General features: G+C 47.0%; 1 protein-coding gene across 2 annotated transcripts; it reads right to left on the bottom strand.

Moving 5' to 3' along the window:
• Positions 1–381: 381 nt before the first annotated feature.
• On the bottom strand, positions 382–17,144 carry GGNBP2 (gametogenetin binding protein 2). 2 transcript variants are annotated; one of them, XM_058037647.1, is made up of 14 exons: positions 17,081–17,144; positions 16,274–16,401; positions 12,500–12,580; positions 10,588–10,841; positions 9,883–9,981; positions 7,530–7,643; positions 5,755–5,964; positions 4,640–4,814; positions 3,544–3,738; positions 2,908–3,058; positions 2,541–2,666; positions 2,308–2,459; positions 1,705–1,953; positions 382–1,035 (listed from the first exon to the last, which is right to left on the bottom strand). In XM_058037647.1, exons 2-14 carry the CDS (start codon positions 16,364–16,366, stop codon positions 832–834), a joined length of 2,103 nt encoding a protein of 700 aa, XP_057893630.1. In that variant the 5' UTR covers positions 16,367–16,401; positions 17,081–17,144; the 3' UTR covers positions 382–831. The 2 variants fall into 2 exon arrangements, with proteins under 2 accessions (XP_057893630.1, XP_057893631.1); XM_058037648.1 differs by having other exon boundaries at positions 5,761–5,964.
• Positions 17,145–18,208: the final 1,064 nt, after the last annotated feature.

The following is an 18,208-nucleotide window of genomic DNA, read 5'->3' as shown; positions in this document are numbered from 1 at the left end:
AGGATTTAACAATGCCCCCCCAAAGCTGCAGCCTCCAAATCCAACCCCCTTCCCAAAGCATGCTGCCCTTGGGCACAGCCCTCAGGGCAGGATTTCCAGCTCCTGGCCATCCCTTATCCCAGCTCCTGGAAGCAGAACAGGCACCTGATGCTGAGCAGTGCCAGGTTGGGACCGTGCCACGGACAGAGCTGGGCCCTCACGGTCCCTGCTGGGCTGGCAGCAACTCCACATCCCCAAACCATCCCTGGAGGAGCACAGAGCCTGGTTTTCAAGGCTCTGTCCTTTCCCAGCCCAGCTTTCCCCACCTTACCCCCACCTCCACCCACCTGAACCACAGGAACTGAGCACTCAGAGCACAAACATAGACACTCACTTTTACTATGCATATTAATAAATATTCTTTATTTAAATTTTTGCACATTGCGCTTTAACATATTACATCCAAAACATTTTGCAAATGGATGTCTACTTTGTAAAATCTTATATTCAGCTCCTTGTCATTCTGTACAGAATTATAGGTACAACATTACTTTGCCACTAGTTTGCTTTTTGTAAGTCTCACAGGAAGAGAAACATTGAATGAAAAGAGATGGCTTAAATTAGAAGAGAGGCTTGCACAGCTACTCAACTAAAGATACAAGCCTGGAGAAAGAACAAAATTAAGGAAATCACCTCCACCAGCCTCCCCCTGGAAAAAAAAAAAAAAAAAACCAAGAAAAAAAATCACATTAATTTAAGATAAAATTTTGCCGTAAGTCACTAAATTAAGTTTGGAAGGAGAAGGCGCAGTAGTCATCTCGAGTTTCAGTGACAGACAGAGTTGGACTGGGTTCAGTTGGCTCCAGCTGTGGCCAGCCAGCTGTTGCAGACGGGCCCCTTGTGGTCGTTGAGGCGACAGTACTTGTTGAACTTCTCCTTCAGGTGCTGCCGGTACTGCTCCCGGTTGCTGTAGAAAGACTTGTTGTTTGCCATGAATGATTGGATTTCATCCTGGGAGATGAACAGTTCCTCGTCAGAAGTGCACTCTGACTCATCCTGCAATGAGAAGGGGGATTTCAGAGCTCCAGCACTGCCCTCCTGTGCAGCACATCCGAGCCCAGCCCAAAGCCCAGCTGGCTGATCCAGGCACAGCACTCACACAGGGCTCTGCTGCTCTGGGGTGAGAAATAGCCAATTCAGTCATTAAACAAATCCAAGTCTGCTTCAGTCTTAGCACATTCCCACGGGAAGAGGATTGATTTTATTAGCGGGTTTTGAGGAAAAGGCAGGGAAAGAAAAAGGGAAAAAAAAGGAGAAAGAAAATTGAGGGGAGGAAAGGTGAAAAAACAAAGAAAAGACAAAAGCAGGGAAAGAGCAAAGGATCTAAATAAGTGGAAGGAGAAGGAAAGGAGAGAGATGAAAGCTGCCCAAGGAGCCCACAGTGGGAAGCCACATTTGAGGCCTGAAGGCAGCAATAATGCCCACTTCATGTTACGGAATAATGCAGCCCTTGACAATGAGCACTTGCAACACAAGTTCTGTCACCGCATTCCAGCGACTATTTCTCCTCCTCTGCAAAGCATTCAATTATAAACTTCTCAGGGAACATGCACAGGGAACTGAATTGAACACTGGGACTCAGCTCCTCACTGGGAGTTGAGTTCTCAGCCCCGAAGATTAAAGCAGGATACTACAACCCAAAACTCAAATGCAGTGGTTACTTACAAGGAGTTCCACTAAGCTTTTGGCACCTTTTCCAGTATCAGGGACAAGTGACATTTCTGTAGGTTCTGCAAACTGTGACACATTTTTCATATGCTCAAACCAAGGCAACTGCTGGCCGCTTTTGTCTGCGCTACAGCAGCTCTCAGCGTGTGTGTCTTTGGTCTTGTCGCGGTGAAACTCTGTGTGCGTGAGATTTCCTGAGCTCTCTCTGCTACCTGCATCTGCCAGACAGCTCCCAAGCTTCTGAATCTGGAATGGAAAAGAGCCTGCAATCAACTGCCAGCAGTGTTTCATGTGGAATATTCGAGTTTGAGATGGAAGCAGAGGGAAAAGAGAAGGTTCAAAGGTGAGCGAGGGGAGGTATTTACACTTAAACACGTGCCTGGGGAGCTGGGGGTGGCACATTCACTGAGAGTGAGTAAAAGTGCACGTGCTTAGGAACACAGAAGAGACTCCACCACAACCTAACCTAGAGGAAGGACCTCAATTCCAAAACTTGGGATGACAAGGGAACAGGAGATCCCTGCGGTCCCATTTTCAGCATAAGTCTCAATTGGAATGTAAGCACTTAAGAGAAGCATCTGGCAGAGCCATGTTCCTTACGTGGTCATTCTCACACTTCAAAGCTTTACTTTTCTTTTTCTTCTTTTTGTTTTTGCCTTTTGTGTTGCTCTCCTCTGCATTAGCCCAGCACTCCACACAGCTGTCTCCATCCTCCTCCTTGTCGTCGCAGCGATGGACGCAGGCATCGTCCCCTGCAAAACACAGCCAAGTTTCCTTTGAGATGCTGCAGCTCTGGGGGCATCAAAGCATCATCGTCTTCTTCCCAAACCTACCATTTTCATCATGGTTGCAGATGCCCTCAGTGCAGGCCACGTCCGAGCCCTCCCGGGACCCCGTTTCGCTGCCCTCCATGCTCGAGGAATAGCCACAGTCGCTGCCAGTACAGTGTGGAGATAAACCTGAGACAGAGGCCACAATTACTGCCATCTGTAGGAACTGCTGCACATTCTTTAGTTATGCCTCTAACAAGAGAGAATTCAGAGAACCCCAGACAGGTTTGGGTAGGAAGGGTCCCTACAAATCATCTCATTCAAACTCCCTGCCACGGGCAGGGACTCCTTTATAAAAACAGGTGACCACCGTTCACCCCATAAATGGCAAATGCTTTTTAAAAGTGAAAAATACTGACATTTAACATACCTTTCTTGATTTTAGGTGAGCCTAATAGGGTACCACTACTAGGACAAGTGCAAGAAGTGCTTTCATTAGTAACAATTACTTCTACACAGTTGTTGGCTTCTTCGGTGCTACCACAGGCTTTGCAGCTGCTTTCCGTGAAGTTTGAGTTCTCCTTCAAACAGAAACAAAAAACATTGCAGGCACTGGAAGCAGCTCAGCCAGCACTTTGTAAAGGATACTCTTTCCATGAGAAACATCAGCTGACACTGACTGATAATAGCATTGCTTAGAATTCTTCACGAGTACAACACAACTAAACAAAACCCCAAAACCAATTTACCTTGACCCACAGTCACAGCCCATTAAGGCCAGCCAAGAGATCCTGAATAATAATTGCACTTAAAGGTTCCCTCTCTCCAAAAATCCAGTGGTAATTGTCTACAAGCAGTATTTGAATCCCCAGGTTCTGGCATAACCTGAACCTCAGATTTATGATTTTGAAAAAACCCAGAAGCTGACTTTACAAAGACTCTGCTCATCTGAAAGAGCATTAAATTCTACCAAGGACCAAAATACAAGAAAATCCCTCACAAATTCTACCATGGAACAGTGAGCTGATGGATGAAGCCCCAAAAAGCCCCAGCTAGCCATGTTTACCTTTGCCTGATTGATTTCCTTCTCTTCTGCTGCCTGCAGAGGAGCAGGGATCTCACACACACATTTATTTTTCCTTCTGTTCTTCCGCTTTTGGCGCTTCTTCTCTTGTTTAAGCTCTCTCACTCTCTCTTCTTCTGAAAACTCTTCACAGAGCTGCTCCAATCGACTAATGCCCTGCACTTTTTCCACAGCCATCTGTTTACAAGAGGTTAGATCCAGTTACAGAAGTCATCACTGTTCAAGCTTTTTCATTTATAAAACAAGAGAAGGAAAACAGCCAGGAATGAAATCCCAGTAGCACCACTATTGACTACAGGAGAAAAATGCCCACCAAGATGCAGCCACTTGGTTTAGATTGCTGGAAACTCATGTGTGAGGGAGCTCTGGGTTGCACCTATGGCCCAGATTTACATTTTTCAGTGAAGAGTTGCAGATTTTAATGCATTGTTAGATCTGTGATCTCTGAGCCTGTGAGAGTAAACAAGAACTAACCAGCTCAAGGTTACACTATGATCTTTCCCAAAATTATTTTTCTCCTCCTTCTCTGGTGTTTTAGAGATTTTAGAGAGAACAGTCTTTATGAGTGAAAGATGAACATAACAAAAAAGATAACTATATAATATACTTGTGATTAATATTAAGTATTGGTGTATGTTAAAGGAGCTCTGTCTAAAGCTCAGGATCCCACAGGAACAGAGTGCATTCAGAACAAGCTGAATACAAGAGTTTGCAATCACTTTCGTAATTCAAAACCACATCCTCCATTTTTGCTCATAGACCAACCAAAAACTGTTATAGCCTGAGCTACTTTAAATGCAATCAGGTAGAAAAACAGAATTATTAACACAGAAGGTTCAGTGTAGTGGAATGGGCAGCTTGAAAGTAAAAGCAAGCCTCAATCTTTTCTATTCCTGTTTATTCCACATGGAAACACACTCCAGTAGTGCTGTGCATGGATGCCACACAACTCAACAAGGGATTGACTGCAACACCCTTGACACTCCTTCCATCCCAGTGCTGAAAAGCAGAAAATGAACCACAGTGACAACAGGCCCAGCAGCTCAGACACAGGTTGGACAAATCTGGATGTTTTTACCTCAAAGCTCTTGCGTAAAGCATCCACCCCCAGGTAAAAGAGCATCTGCCACGTCTGCTCCTCAGCGCGCAGCTTCTGCCAGATGCGGTGCAGCCTCTCGTAGAGGTGGATGCCCAGGCAGGTGAGAACCTCCTCCTGGGCTATGTCTATTGTCTTGGCGTGCCTCTCTCTCCGTCTGGGGGAAAGGGGAAGCAAAGCACTGTTAGAGCAGCTAGGAGCCAACCCAGGGATCAAAGCAGGGCTCGTGTGTTCTCTGAGGCACAGCTGCAGCCGTGTTTGCAGGAGCAGCCTGGCAGGGCTCTGCTGTGCTGCATGCAGATGCAAAATAGAAAGGAACAGGTCAAAGCCACCACTGTGAAGTAGCACTGTGCCTTCTCACTATGCCACCTCTGGCTTCAGGTGCCATAACCTGCTCTTCCTTTTGTTTAAATGCCAGAGATGCAATTCTTTTGTGTCCTAAAATTTGCTAGAAATCACAGCAATTATTTCACTATCAGTTAGCTCAAGCTGAACAAACACAAAGGGCATTTTGTACATTACTTACCGTGCAGAGTAAAAACATTTCAGTATTAATCTGTTCATTATTAATCTATTATCTATAAATCTGGTCAATCTGTTAAGGTAAAACTACTATGAAAGGATTTACCCTCCTCATTAAACAGTTATAACTGAGCTTTAAAGGTACTGAGGTTGGAACTAGATGATCTTTAATGTCACTTCCAACTCATTCTATCATTCTCCAATACTGAGCTCAGAACTTTTCACTGGATGGTTTAAAGATGCTTAAAAAAAGGCTCAGAAATACACAAACGGCAACAAAACCAACTTGAATACTTGGCATTTGGCAAAACTCAACGAAGGCTCTCTTTCTATTTCGCATATTTGAACACCTCAGTGGACAAGCAGGCAGCTCAGGGAGTGAACAAGGTCACTCCTTCCTTCCAAAGCACAGCCGACACCTTCCAAGCGCTCTCTCCGAGCCTACACCAGTACAGATATCCACAACCACGAGTTCATCACACAGCAAAGAGGCAAAAAGCCACTTTGGGCAAAGACATTGGAGAGTCAAATAAAGAAGCAAAGCGCTAGATAGCCCACTCTAGCCAATTACATACTCATACCCTCCTGCGAACTCGGGCTCGGCCCGGCCCAAGAGGTGCGCGATGAAGTCGGTCTCGCAGCACACGTGGATGTGGCGCTCGTGGGGACAGCAGCGCAGCCCCTCGTACAGGGCAGCACAGTAACCCTTCTCCTTGCTGCAGTCCAGCTCCCCAATCAGGATGTTGTAGGCACGCAGCACTTTGTTCTTGCAGTCGGTGCAAAATCTGGGGGGGAAAGAACGGGATCAGGCTCGGCGCGCCCAAACGCGCTGGGAGAGCGGTGAGGTGTCTGAGCTGGGGTGTGAGAGAACTCCCCGCCTTCAAAAATGTAATTATAATAGCATTCTTATTATAGTAATTAGTATAGTATCTTCTGGCTATGATCCACCTAAATTGACCATGAATTACCCCATCTATTCTACATTACATACCCTGGATATCAAACTTCTGTCCTGCGACCCATGGAGTGGAGCCCACCCAGCGAATCCTTGATTTGAAGAAATTCCCACACAGAATTCAACTCAAAGATCAGAAATCTCAGCAGTGAGCAAGTACTGCAAACCAGGGCAAAATCCCTCTCTCAAGTAACACATACCACATCACCTTCTAGCAATTCTTTCAAGTGTACTCAAGTGAGTGATAACAAACAAGGCAAAGTATCCTCTGGTGCCTGCTGTACAAGAGTGAACCTTGTTTCCACTAGAAACATATTTTGAATTATTAGATTGCTGTGCTGATGGCCAAACGAGGGTTATTTATATCACAACGTACTCATTTTAAACATATGACAGCTCATGTGTGACAAGAGTATACTTATAATTAAAATACAGGCGAATTAAGCTCATTCTGTGTCATAAGAGGAGTAACCTTCAAGAGGCTACCAGATCTCTTGCTGGATGACTCTAAAAATGCAAGTCAGACAAGCTGCTCACATTTCAGCTCAAAGCTGCCTCCCCATGCCAGCTCTGGATGGTGTTTTTCCCTTTCCTAGTGTCTCCAGCCATTTGACAGCATTAAATCAAACATATTTTGCTGTTAGACCTACGATACCTGTCTGCTTTCTGTGGTGGAAGGAGAGAAAACAGCAGTATTATTGCAGGTTAGCACCAGGAAGGCAGCCAAGGCAGTGTTTAATGTCACAGGAGATTAAAGTTATTTTGTTTCCAAAGTGTTATTTCCACAGCACCGCCACCCCCGCGCCCATCTGTGCCCCCACAGTTGATATCAGAACCTTGAGACTGCTGGAAATGAAAACTTTTCAATCAGCACGGCAGGTCCTGTGCACATGCAACTATAATTTAATGGTTTATTTCTGCCCTGCAAGAGAGATTGAACAGCACCAGGCACAAACAAGTGGTTTAGAACAGTGCTTTAAAGGCAACACCAAGCCCAAAATCTGCTTGCACTAGTGCAGTTTGCAGGATTCTGAAATGGCACACACTCCCTGAAAGCCTGAAAACAGGCAGAGCCCAAGAGCAGTGAAAGAGTGAATGAGAACACACAGTTTCTAAACACTGAACTGTAAATCATAATGTAATCCTAGTAAAAAAAAATTCAGACAAGCAGCTATGATTTCATCAGAGGTCTCCACATCTTCCCTTTCATTAAACACAAAGAACATTCCACCATCTTTGTGACATCAACCATCCCAGTGCAGCCCGGCAAAGTCCCCCATCACCACCAAGCTGAAATCTACAGTTTCACAAGAAAAAGCCCTCTGCCTTTTGAGCACTCTGGCCTCACAAAGCCATGTATTCCCCCCAGGAAGGTGCCTGCCCCCCCTCACACACCTGTGTTTCCGTAGGTAGGTTTCCAAGGTTTCTAGGAGGCAGCTGGAGTCGATCAGAACCACTTCATCCCTGCACTCCTGGGACATCAGCTCCCACACGTCCATCCAGCAACCCCTGTGTGGAAATGACACCAAACTCTTCCTCACCCTGCTGGGAGGCAGCAAGGAAGCCCAGCAGAGCCTCATTCTTTACCTGACTGCTCCCTGGGAGGGTCCATAGCAGAAAATGATGCTACACTTGTTCTCTTTCCTCTTCCTGTCTTCTCTACTTTTCTTAACTGCTCTTAATTTCTTTGAACTGAGTCTGCTACTGCTCCTTTCACTGTCACATAGTATTACCAAACATTTTTCAGACCTATAACATATATATTATCAGCTAGTTATTCTTCCTAAACAAGTCCTATGGAAAATGCTGCTCTGTTCCTTAATTAAATTTGAATTCTTTATAGGTTAAGCCTTAATATCTATGAAAGTTTGGGTCAGAACTGAGATGCAGATTTTGCTGTCCATGTTTATAACCCAGACTCACCATGACTTTCTAATGTTACAGCTGCAAACCAGTTGTGACTTTCAGAATATCACTTTAAATATAAACAAATACAAGTTTGAATCAGGTGAAGATGATTTGGTAAAACAACAAAAGAAAACAACAAAACAAAACAAAAACCAAACAACTTTCACTATAAAACACCCTACCCTAAATTTCAAAAATCTGTAAGAATATCAAATAACTTTACAATTCATATTTGGATGTGCTGAAAGTGACAAAAAATGGACTTTAAATAACAAGTCATGGTTGCTTACAGGCTTGTGTACACTTGACACTTTATCAGAATGGTCATTTCTGTCTTATGGACACAACAGAGCAGGAAAATGGGAAGCAGCAGCCCTGTTCCCTAATTAGAGGAGCTCTGTGTGCCATTTCCCACTTTGCCAGGTCATAGGGCTTGCATTTAGGAGAGTTTCAAATGCTCCTGAGCCCCAAACAGAGCTGAGGAGCCAAAAGCCAGGCACAGAGTGAGGACATCAAGCAACCCTGGAGTGGCATTAGCTGCTTACATAACCCCTCTAATTAAACACACTGCTCCAGCTCAAAGCCTTTTTGTGTGGAGGAAATGCCCATCTCAAGAGTTTCTTGTGAAGATGTGGAGCAGGAGCTCCATGTTGGTAAATGAAGTTTGTTCTGTGACAGCTGAGTGCCTCCACAGCCCAGCCAGAGCCTGTGCCCACTGCAGGCAGATTTATTTGAATTTATATAAATGCTGATACACATTGTTCTACCTTGCCCAAGTGCAGGTTCCACAGCATCTGTTCTCACACAGAAAAGATTAAGCTTACTAAATATAAAAAACCCCAAACCCACTTTCATGATGCTATGAATTTGCTTTATTTAAAAAATAAATGTATATATCTACACCCCTATACTCTCAGGATCTCGTGTAACACAAGCTTTAAACTAATTTTGTGAAAGGCCTGTAACCAAAATATAATAGAAGGTAATGATTAGTTCCCAGTATCCTCCTCAAGCAGCACAAGCAAAAATCAAGTGTCAAATTCCACATGCCTGCTATCCCAGGGGATTTAACTAAACCCAGGAGACTCCAATCTGCATAGAAAAATACATGTCCTGTAACAGGAAACCATGAACAAGCTTTCACAGGTTGGAGGCTTAAGCAGCAGCAGAACACAGCTGAGTAAAAATGGTCCAGACACTCCAATTAAGCCCAAGAGACTAATTTATTGGTCATCATATGAAAAAAAAAAAAAAATAAAAGGAGCCACCCCACAAACAAGAAACCTCCCTAAAATCCACAATAGATTTACAGGGAGTGTTTTTCTGCTTAACCAGCTGGAATAAATCATTTCAACTTCAAGACAGAGGCATATATGCATATTGTTCAGTGGTGTATTCAAAACATGCTGTCACTTTTGAGAAAATATATTTTAAGGAGTTCCAGTTTTAACCCTGCATCCAACCACAATAAAGCCCTTGGTTAACAGTTGTGCAAGGCATTTTTAATAATCCCAAGCAAAATGATGTATATTTATTTAGCATGTACCCTTTGACCTAAATGTGAGAAAATCTGCTGAGCAACCATTTTGGTCTAGAGCACAGAAACCAGTTTGTCTTTCTAATAGCATTGTTTATATCACAGTGCAGAAGCCATCCATGCCCAAAACTCCTGGTGCTTCCCTTCCTCTCCCCAACAACTATTTAGGTCTGCTACAATCCAACTGCTACTCTGGCAAGCAGATCAGAGCATAAAAATTGATCTCAATGCTTAAAAATAAATTAGTCTCAATACTTTGCTTCCTTAAAATATTTCAGTTTTGCATGTTCAACACAGACTTACCCCAAAGGTTTTGGTTTGTGTGTGTCCAGGGAGTGTAGCTGACACCTTTTGTTCTTCTTACTTTTGGGAATTGCATCAATCATGTCATTCAGTTTGGACCTATGGAAAAAAAAAAGTGAGGAACTTTGTATTCTGAAAACCACTGGATCAGGTTACACTACCTCACTGTCCCCACCTCAATCTCAACTCTGCACTAACCTTCCCTACTTTTCCTGCTAACTGGAGCAAGAAGAACAAGCTGAAGCCAACTGGAAGGCTAAGACACACTGTGCCGAGCACTCCCTGTTTGCTCTGCTGACAGCTCAGGAACTAATGGCACTGGGGCATTTATTGTGCTCACCAAGCCCAGAAGGTTTCACTTTCTCAGTGTTAACCTTTCTACCCAAGTGCAGCAAACTTTGGTGGAAAAAATGAACACTTTTATTTTTTTACAAGCCAGGTAATGAGGCACACACTCTTCTTCCAGAGACCACAAAAACCCCGCAGCGCCTGCACCAGATTAAGGACCAAACATTAAACACTGGCATCTTCCAACTGCAATCATGGCACTGCAACTGGTGCTACCAAAGACTAGGTTAGTTTTTCCCCCAGTTTAGGCAACAAGCAGCTGTAATTATGGATGTTGAAGAGGAGAACGTGCTGTGACAACTCAGCATCACCGCGAAGGCGACGCAGAGAGCGCGGACGGCCCGGGCAGACACTGACCCGTGCACGTAGAAGAGCGTGTAGAGCTTCTTGGCATCAGTCATGCAGCTGCGGGTGACCGAGAGCACCCCCTTGGGCCCCACGGTGAGGGGCTCCAGGGCAGGGTTCCCTGACTCCACCAGCTGCGAGAAGAGGCGCTCCACGCTGCGCCGGCAGCCCACGCACGGCACCAGCTGCGACAGCGCGCTCAGCACCTCCCGCGACGTCACCATCATGGCAATGTTCAGGTCCTGCTGCTTCAGCATGCTGTGTCTCTGCAAAAAAAAAAAACACCACCAAAATCAAATCGTTCAAGGTTTATTCTCTGGGTTTTTCTCCTCTTTGTCGCTTCCTTTCACCGCAAACGCTGCTTCAGAATAACCGTCCCAAGAATGGGATGGTCCCACAATAACCATCCTGTCCCAATTGGGAAATTCTTTGTCTCCACCTCAGCACAGATGTTGCAGGAAAAGGTCTCACACACACCAACTCCAAGTTTTCACCTTCTACTCACACTCCTTTTGCCTTTGGCACACAGAAATCCATAAACTCTCGTTGGCTTTTATGGAAATCTCATTTACAACCAGCTCGTTCTGCTCGTGACAATTTAGCAGTATTTTTCCTGGAAGGCTAAAAGCCATTTCCCATTACAATCCTACTAGCTGGAATTAAAGAAAGCACACATTACTACTCAGGGTAAAGCCTTTGACTTCAGTAGGGAACACCCAATGTGTGCTATGAATAGAACATTAATGAGAACACCTTCTAATATTGCTGACGTCAATAAACAATTGGAGATGTGTCTCCTGGCCCCTGTGTCAAACGCATCCAGGCACACGTCCTCACAAAAAGCACATACCCTTCTAGTCCTCACTGCTGAATTACTGCCTTGGCTTTCAGCAGCACTGGAGTGCCACCAGCAGAGCTGTGCAGAGCAGAGAGTCCCTTCCTCATACCCCAACACACAAACACACACTTGAGTTGTATTTTCACAGGGATTGTCGCACCACCAGAGAATTCTCTGTTTTATTGTCACATCACACCACTCAAAGACTCCCCATGCACAAAGGACTTGTCACAACTCCTGGGAAAGGAAGAAAAGACCACACAATACAGCAGAATTCCCATCCACTGAAAAGAGCAAGTGCTCTCAGCTCCTTCTATGCAATATGGAGAGCAGAGGTACCATCAGGTAACATTTAAGGTTTGTGCTCCTAGAGGAAGGCCCATTAAATCACTGCCAAGCACTATCACTGTGCAATAACCCTGTTTCCTGTAATTAATTTCAGGAGCCACAGCAAAGCAGGAATGAGCTATTTTCACAGCCCAGCTGCACTTGGCATGCAGCACATGTCTGCACTGCTGCTGTCAGCCCTGAGAGAGGCAGCCCTGCAACTGCAGAGCTGCGACCTCTGCCCATCAAGTGGCACCATCCTGCAGCTGCTACAGGTGCCACAGTGCTACAGTTTTTGCCAGAATTTGGCACATCAGTCTCTAGGATTAAAGTTTCTGGGGTACCACAAGACCAATTCTCACTACTGATCTCTATAAAATCCACAAATTGGCACAAAAATTCCACCCTGGTATGGGCACTGATCATAGTAACCCAATCTCGAGCAATCCACACTTCCACTTCAAAGGGTGGTTCAAAACTGCTCAGAAAAACAAAAATCAGGATGTATTTAGAAGCTGCAGCTCCCACTGTGAGTGCTGAGCTCTCAGACTTGCAGCAATTGCCTCCTGACAAGACAACGTGCAATAAATGCTGAGGAATCCAGAGCACAACTGAGCCCAGTGCACTTTGGTACCAAGGTGTGATTGCTCCCAGGTGCTGACGTGTCTGAGGCATTCCAGGAGTCACAACCTCCTGGAGAAGCAAAAAACACAAACCTGAGGAAAGCAAAAATCTCACTTTGTAGGAAACATGATTTACCTGGATGAACTGCTTCAGCTGTGTGCTGTTATTCTGATGTCCATCGAGGTTCAGCACATTATCAGGAAATTCCATCACCATCTATGCAAGAGAGGAAAAACATTTTAAAGAGGAGCTTTCAGACAAAAACAAATGAAAAAAAAAAACCCAAACAAACAGAGCATTAGTTGCTTTACTTTCTTGAGGGAAATAAGACTGAAATTATGTTAAATGCTCATTCTTTTCACATAATTACTGGAGCTTGGGAAAGGATAAAAGTAACTATTTCAGATAGTGAATGTCTCAGTAAAGCAATAAATGCTTCATTAATATAATGTTCTAGAGGCAGTTTATAAATGACAACTCTTAAATAGCTGCTAGAAAGCAAAAGTTGCTAAATGGACCATCAGTGTTTATATCATCATCTGCATGACTTGAGACCCTGCTTCAACTTAAAAAAAAAAAAAAACAAAACAAAACAACTTCAACATCAAATGGACCCAACAGCTTAACTCGATTTATAAAGCTCTGAGGAAACAGTCACAACAGTTTAATGACAGAGTCGACTCCTCCAAAGGCTAATTTCAAACCATATTAACCCAACAAGGTACTCCAAGGCATAGTTTGCTTTGTGTGATTGCAGCTGCAACTCTCAAGAGGCTCAAAGCAAAATGTTAAGCCTACAGAACAATGTGATTACTTGTAAGTAATTAATAACATTTCTTATCAAATTACTGAAAAACAAAGAGGGCAATTTCTTGAGAGGAGGCAGAAATCGGCAAAGTAACTTTCAGTCAAAAATCCAACTGTGCAACCACGGAATAAAATGAAAGCAACTAGAAAAATGTGTAAAGCCTGGCTGAGTTCCCTTCCCTGTCCAAACTGAGAAATAGGGAACTTGTCAATATGAACACTGAAAGTTCACTTTAAAATCTGAAAGGCAAAACAACAACTTTGGTTAATAACCCCAATGCAAATGAGCACCAAATAAAACTGTCTGATTCAGCCCTTCTCCTCCCTGCACCTCCCTCAGCTGTCTGGGGAAGGCACAATTCCCTGCTGCCTGCCTGATCACCAGCACTCCCTCCAGAGCACTCCACACTCTCTGCTGCAGGCACTGAGCACCTCTCCAAAATAAACAGCATTTCTAGGGAACAAGGCACTGTTCTGCTGCCCCGTGTGCCCCAGTGTGAGGCTGGCACAGCTGCCTTATCTGTGTGCAGAGCAGTGCCAATCCTGAGCCATCCCCACCAGTTTCTGCTGCAGATCTGGAGGTTCCCTACACCACTAATGTGGTGTTTCTGTGGGCCAGGAGCTACAAGCAAAAGTAAAAGTTTTATCTGCTAATAACAGAGACAAGAGATAAATCTGCCCGTTTCTCCTCCCTCACCTTCATCTCCCACTATCAGACAACACCCTGAGGTATTTTGTACGACAGAGCAAAAGAATCAAAGACTAAATTAATTCGTGTGTCTGATGAGATTTTATTAAGTGGTTAAACATCAACCACCATCACACCCTGAACTGGAAGGGAGAAAAAAAAAATCCTGTAATACCACATCAAATGGAATGCCTTCTAGAAACCATAAAAGCTGCTTAAGAAATGAAAAGGGTTCAATACTGAAACCTCCTTTAATTTCTGGCTGAGCCAGGAGGAACAGGGAAGTGAGGAGGTGAAGAATCCACCCAGGGCAGCAGCATCTCCCTGCACCTGAGCTGCTTCCTGGCTACTACAAAGCAAATTCCAGATGAGGAGCACATGGGCCATTCACTCCTCATTTGCAATCACTAATCACTGATTCCACATTTAAGGCACAGATTAACTCTTTCAGCTGGCTGCTCCCACTATTTTTAAAATTTGAGTTTTCAAAGAGGTAACAGAAGCCAGTCACTATCAATAACCACCATTAGTTTTTAAAGATAGTGCTGCAGATGTAAAATTCTGTTTCAAAGGCAGCTGCATGTTTTGTAATAGCTCTCATTAAGTATTTAAAAAATAAATTATAGATGACAGACAAGGAAGCTCAGAGTTCATTCACTTGCTGCTGCAGAATTCTTTTTAATAAAAGCCTCCAGAAACCACCTAGAAATCCAAACACTGTAACAACAGTGAGAGAATGACAAAAAAAATGGACATAAGGTAAGATTTCTTCATGGTGAGGATGACTTGCACTTGCATAAATGCCTTTTCTCCAGATGGATATAAAACTGATTTACAGCTAGAGAACCCTTTCAGTCGTGAGGATGGTGCAAAAAGCAGCAGGGCAGCAGCAACACAGTGCAATTACACAAAGTTTGGGCCTGGTATTAAATTCTGGCACTAAACCACAAATGGCATTCTAGGTTTGCTGAAGTCATCCACCTGGTAGAGCTGAATTTTCACTCTCAACCTACTACACACAACAAAAATAACAAGAGCATGGCAAGTCTCATGACACAAACGAATGGGTAATGTTTATAGGGAGTCCAGGAAGGATTAAAAAAATAAAAAAAAAAAAAGAGAGAAATCCAAGAGCTTAAAACCACATGGAAAATGAATGGGCAAAACAACTTTCAAGGTGTGGCCAAGACACCAAAAAACTCAGACTTTCACTATCCGTGCACAGTCTGGGTTTTCCAGGTCATCAGCCCCCCAGGAGAGGCAGATCCTGCTTTGGACAGCTTGAGAGGAAACTCTGAACACAGCTAACCAGAGAGAAGCCAAAACCAGGGATTATATTTGGTAAATTAATAATATGCCACCATTCACATTGATCAAAACTAAAATACAGCAATAGGACTTCCTCCAAATGCTGCAAAACCAGACAGGGCCTGTCTGAGGACATTCAACACTTTTGCTCTGGAAGGTGGAAGAATGGTTTGGGTTGGAAGGGACCTTGAAGATCGTCCAGTTCCACCCCTCTGCCATGTGCAAGGACACCTTCCTTGGCTGATAAAACTCAGGGATTCTTCCATCCTAAACATTAGATTAGGAATTTAAATCACTAAAAGTAACAACAGTTACTCTTCCACTATCATGAGAAATCAAATTCTAATCATTAATATACCAAATTTACTAAGTGCAATATTATTTTCAACACATTTCGCTGCTTTAAGAATTAAAACAAAGAGCAACTGGCTAGTTAGAGATTTTTTTTTTCCATTTGCTCCGTGTTCTCCTACAATGCAATTTCTGTGTTCTCCTACAATGCAATTTTTGAACCTTCCTCTAAACTCACGAGGAGAAGGACCAGAGAACCTCCGAGCTGCATTTAGCTGCTTTTTCCACTGAATCTTCTGGAAACGGCCAAACCACGTTTTCCAACTCCCAGCACCACCCTGAAACGGGAACTCTCAGATTTGTTACATTTCTGCAGGCTCGATAAGCCCGACTTCACGCCGAAGCTCTGGAAAACGCCTTTAGCCTTTTTCTTGCCTGTGTGAGAGCAGAACAATCGGGCGGTTTTAAGCCGGGTTTAACGTTAACATGGCTCCCTTCCTTCCCAGCAGAAAAATGGCTTTGCTCCACCCTTGAGCACCGAGCCACGCTCGTGGCTCCGGCACAACTTGTGCACAGGCCCCGGCACGGCGCTAGCTCCCTCATTACGCGGCTCGCCCGCTCGCAGAGCCGGCCATCAGATAAAAAAAGTTGCCACATTGAGCTCTGCTAACCCCAAGTGTTGCAAAGTCCCAAAGATTAACGCCGCGGGAGCCCGAGGAGGAGCCAGCGAGGCCCGGCGAGGAGGAAAGGCCCGGCCCGGGGAATTGCAACACGCGGGAGGCGCGGGAGCAGCGGGACGGGCGGCGGGGACTCACCGTGAGGGTGTCATCGATGTAGAGGGGGATCTGCCTCTTCTCGAAGGGGAACTCCTCCTCGCCGTCCCGGCACACCGCCACCAGCCGCGCCATCGCTGCTGCTGCTGCCGCTTCCTCCCCGCTCCAGCCTGCGGGCGGCCCCGGCCGGAGGTAAACACCCGCCGCGCTTCCCCGCCACACTTTCACCAGCAGCCGGCACCCAGCCTGCGCTCCCCATCGCCTGATTCACCACGCCGAGCCCGGCCCACCCACCCCGCCGGGAGGGGACCCGCGCGGGCCGGCAACGGGCCGGGAATGCGGCAGCACACGGGCACGGCGCGGGGGGAGCGCGGGCAGAGCCCCGGGGAGAGGGGGAGGTGGAGATCACAACGGGGAGACGGAGCCCCGGGCGGGGATGGGGATGGAGATGGAGCCCGCGGGGGAAAATGGAGCCGCCACGGGGAGATGGAGCCGCCACCCCCCGCCCGCCACCGGCCCAGCGCGGCCGCCGGGACCCGCCCAGCCCGGCGCGGCTCTGCGGCTCCTCCGCCGCCCCCGGCCCGCGCGGGGGGAGCCCAGCCCAGCCCGGCGCTGCCCCGGGCGCCCCGCGGAGCGGCCCCAGCGCCCGCCCCGCCGCCTCCCCGCGGGCTGCAGCTCGGCTGCCCCGGCAGACCCACCCCTTCCTCCCGTTGCTGCGCGGCCTCGCCCGGCTCCCCACGCGGGGCTGCGCTGGCGGGGAGCCGCCCGGCGCGGCGGGGAGAGCCCCATGCTGCCGCCCGTACCCTCGCCCCCCCCCGGGAGCGCTGCCCGCGGCCGGCGGGCCCTTACCGGCTGCTGGCGGCGCTGGGCGGCCCGGGCGCTGTGACAGGCGGGCGGCACCGCGGGTCCCGGAGCCGCCTCCTCCCTGCCCGCCCCGGGGCCGCCCCGCCCCGCTCTCGCGAGAGCCGCGGGCACCGCCCGGGCCCGCCCCGGGCACCGGCCTGGCCTCGAGGCCGTGGGGCGCTGCGGCCGCTCCGGGCGGCCCTGAGGGACGCGGGGCTCTGCCCGGGGCGTCGGGAACGGCTCCCGGCGGTGCCAGGAACGGCCCCCGGGCCGGCGGTTGGGCCGGGAGCGGGTGCCGGCCCCGGGGCGTTGGGGGTTACAACGAGCGGGGCCGGGCCGGGCGTTACCGCGAGTGCGAACGGCCCCGCCGGCAGCGCGGGCTGATAAAGCCGCGCCGAGATCAACGCTCTGAGGCACGGCCAGGGGCGGGCTTTGGGGTGTCCTGTGCAGGGATAAGCGCTGGACTCGCTGTCCTTGGGGCTCGCTGAATTCTCCGCCTCACACGCTGCCCCGGCATCAAACGCGGCTGGTGCCGAGCCAGGCCGAGCAGGATTGAACAGCTCTGCTTGGCGCCTGCAGCACCCCAGAGCAGCCTGCCCGAAATCCTGTGGCTGCCTAAATTAACCAGCCCAAAAAAAAAATGAAATCACAAAAACAACAACGAACCCAAAGTCTTTCTTGAACTACGGAATAATACATCTGACCTGTTCATTCTTGTTGTGTATGGATATAAGTAAAGCCCTCACAGGAAAATGCAGGGCAGGTAATAAAGGAGAAGGATTCTTTCCTGTCTGCATAAAAGGGATGTGTAGTGCAGGAGCTCATTTAATCGAGCTGTAACGGGAACTGCAGTCGGCGTGTTCATGGTTTTCTGCAGCAGGAAAGCTGGGGGTTTGTTACTAGACAGAGTTTCTCACACCAGAGCACTCTGAACCACGATGAATTTAGGTCTTTGCAGGAATGTGCTTTCCTGTGTCACTCCTCCCTCCCACATCAACAGCAGCATTGTCCCAGGTTCTGTATTCTTGGAGTGCACATTGATACAAAAAGCACCATTACATTAATACCGTTTTTATCCATGGATTTTAAAAGTTTTTTTTAAGTCGCTGGAACACGTGGCTTGTTTTGTTATCT

Source organism: Melospiza georgiana, chromosome 19 (genome assembly GCF_028018845.1).
Source record: "Melospiza georgiana isolate bMelGeo1 chromosome 19, bMelGeo1.pri, whole genome shotgun sequence".
Taxonomy (NCBI): Eukaryota; Metazoa; Chordata; class Aves; order Passeriformes; family Passerellidae; genus Melospiza; species Melospiza georgiana.
This window is presented reverse-complemented; position numbering and strand designations above follow the sequence as displayed.

Coding starts and splice junctions, on each gene's coding strand:
- GGNBP2 (XM_058037647.1), bottom strand. CDS start 16,366: ATGGCGCGGCTGGTGGCGGTGTGCCGGGACGGCGAGGAGGAGTTCCCC. Junction 10,842..12,499: donor AGCTGAAGCAGTTCATCCAG/GTAAATCATGTT, acceptor TTTTTTTTGCAG/AGACACAGCATGCTGAAGCA. Junction 5,965..7,529: donor ACCTACCTACGGAAACACAG/GTGTGTGAGGGG, acceptor TTTCCCCCCCAG/ATTTTGCACCGACTGCAAGA.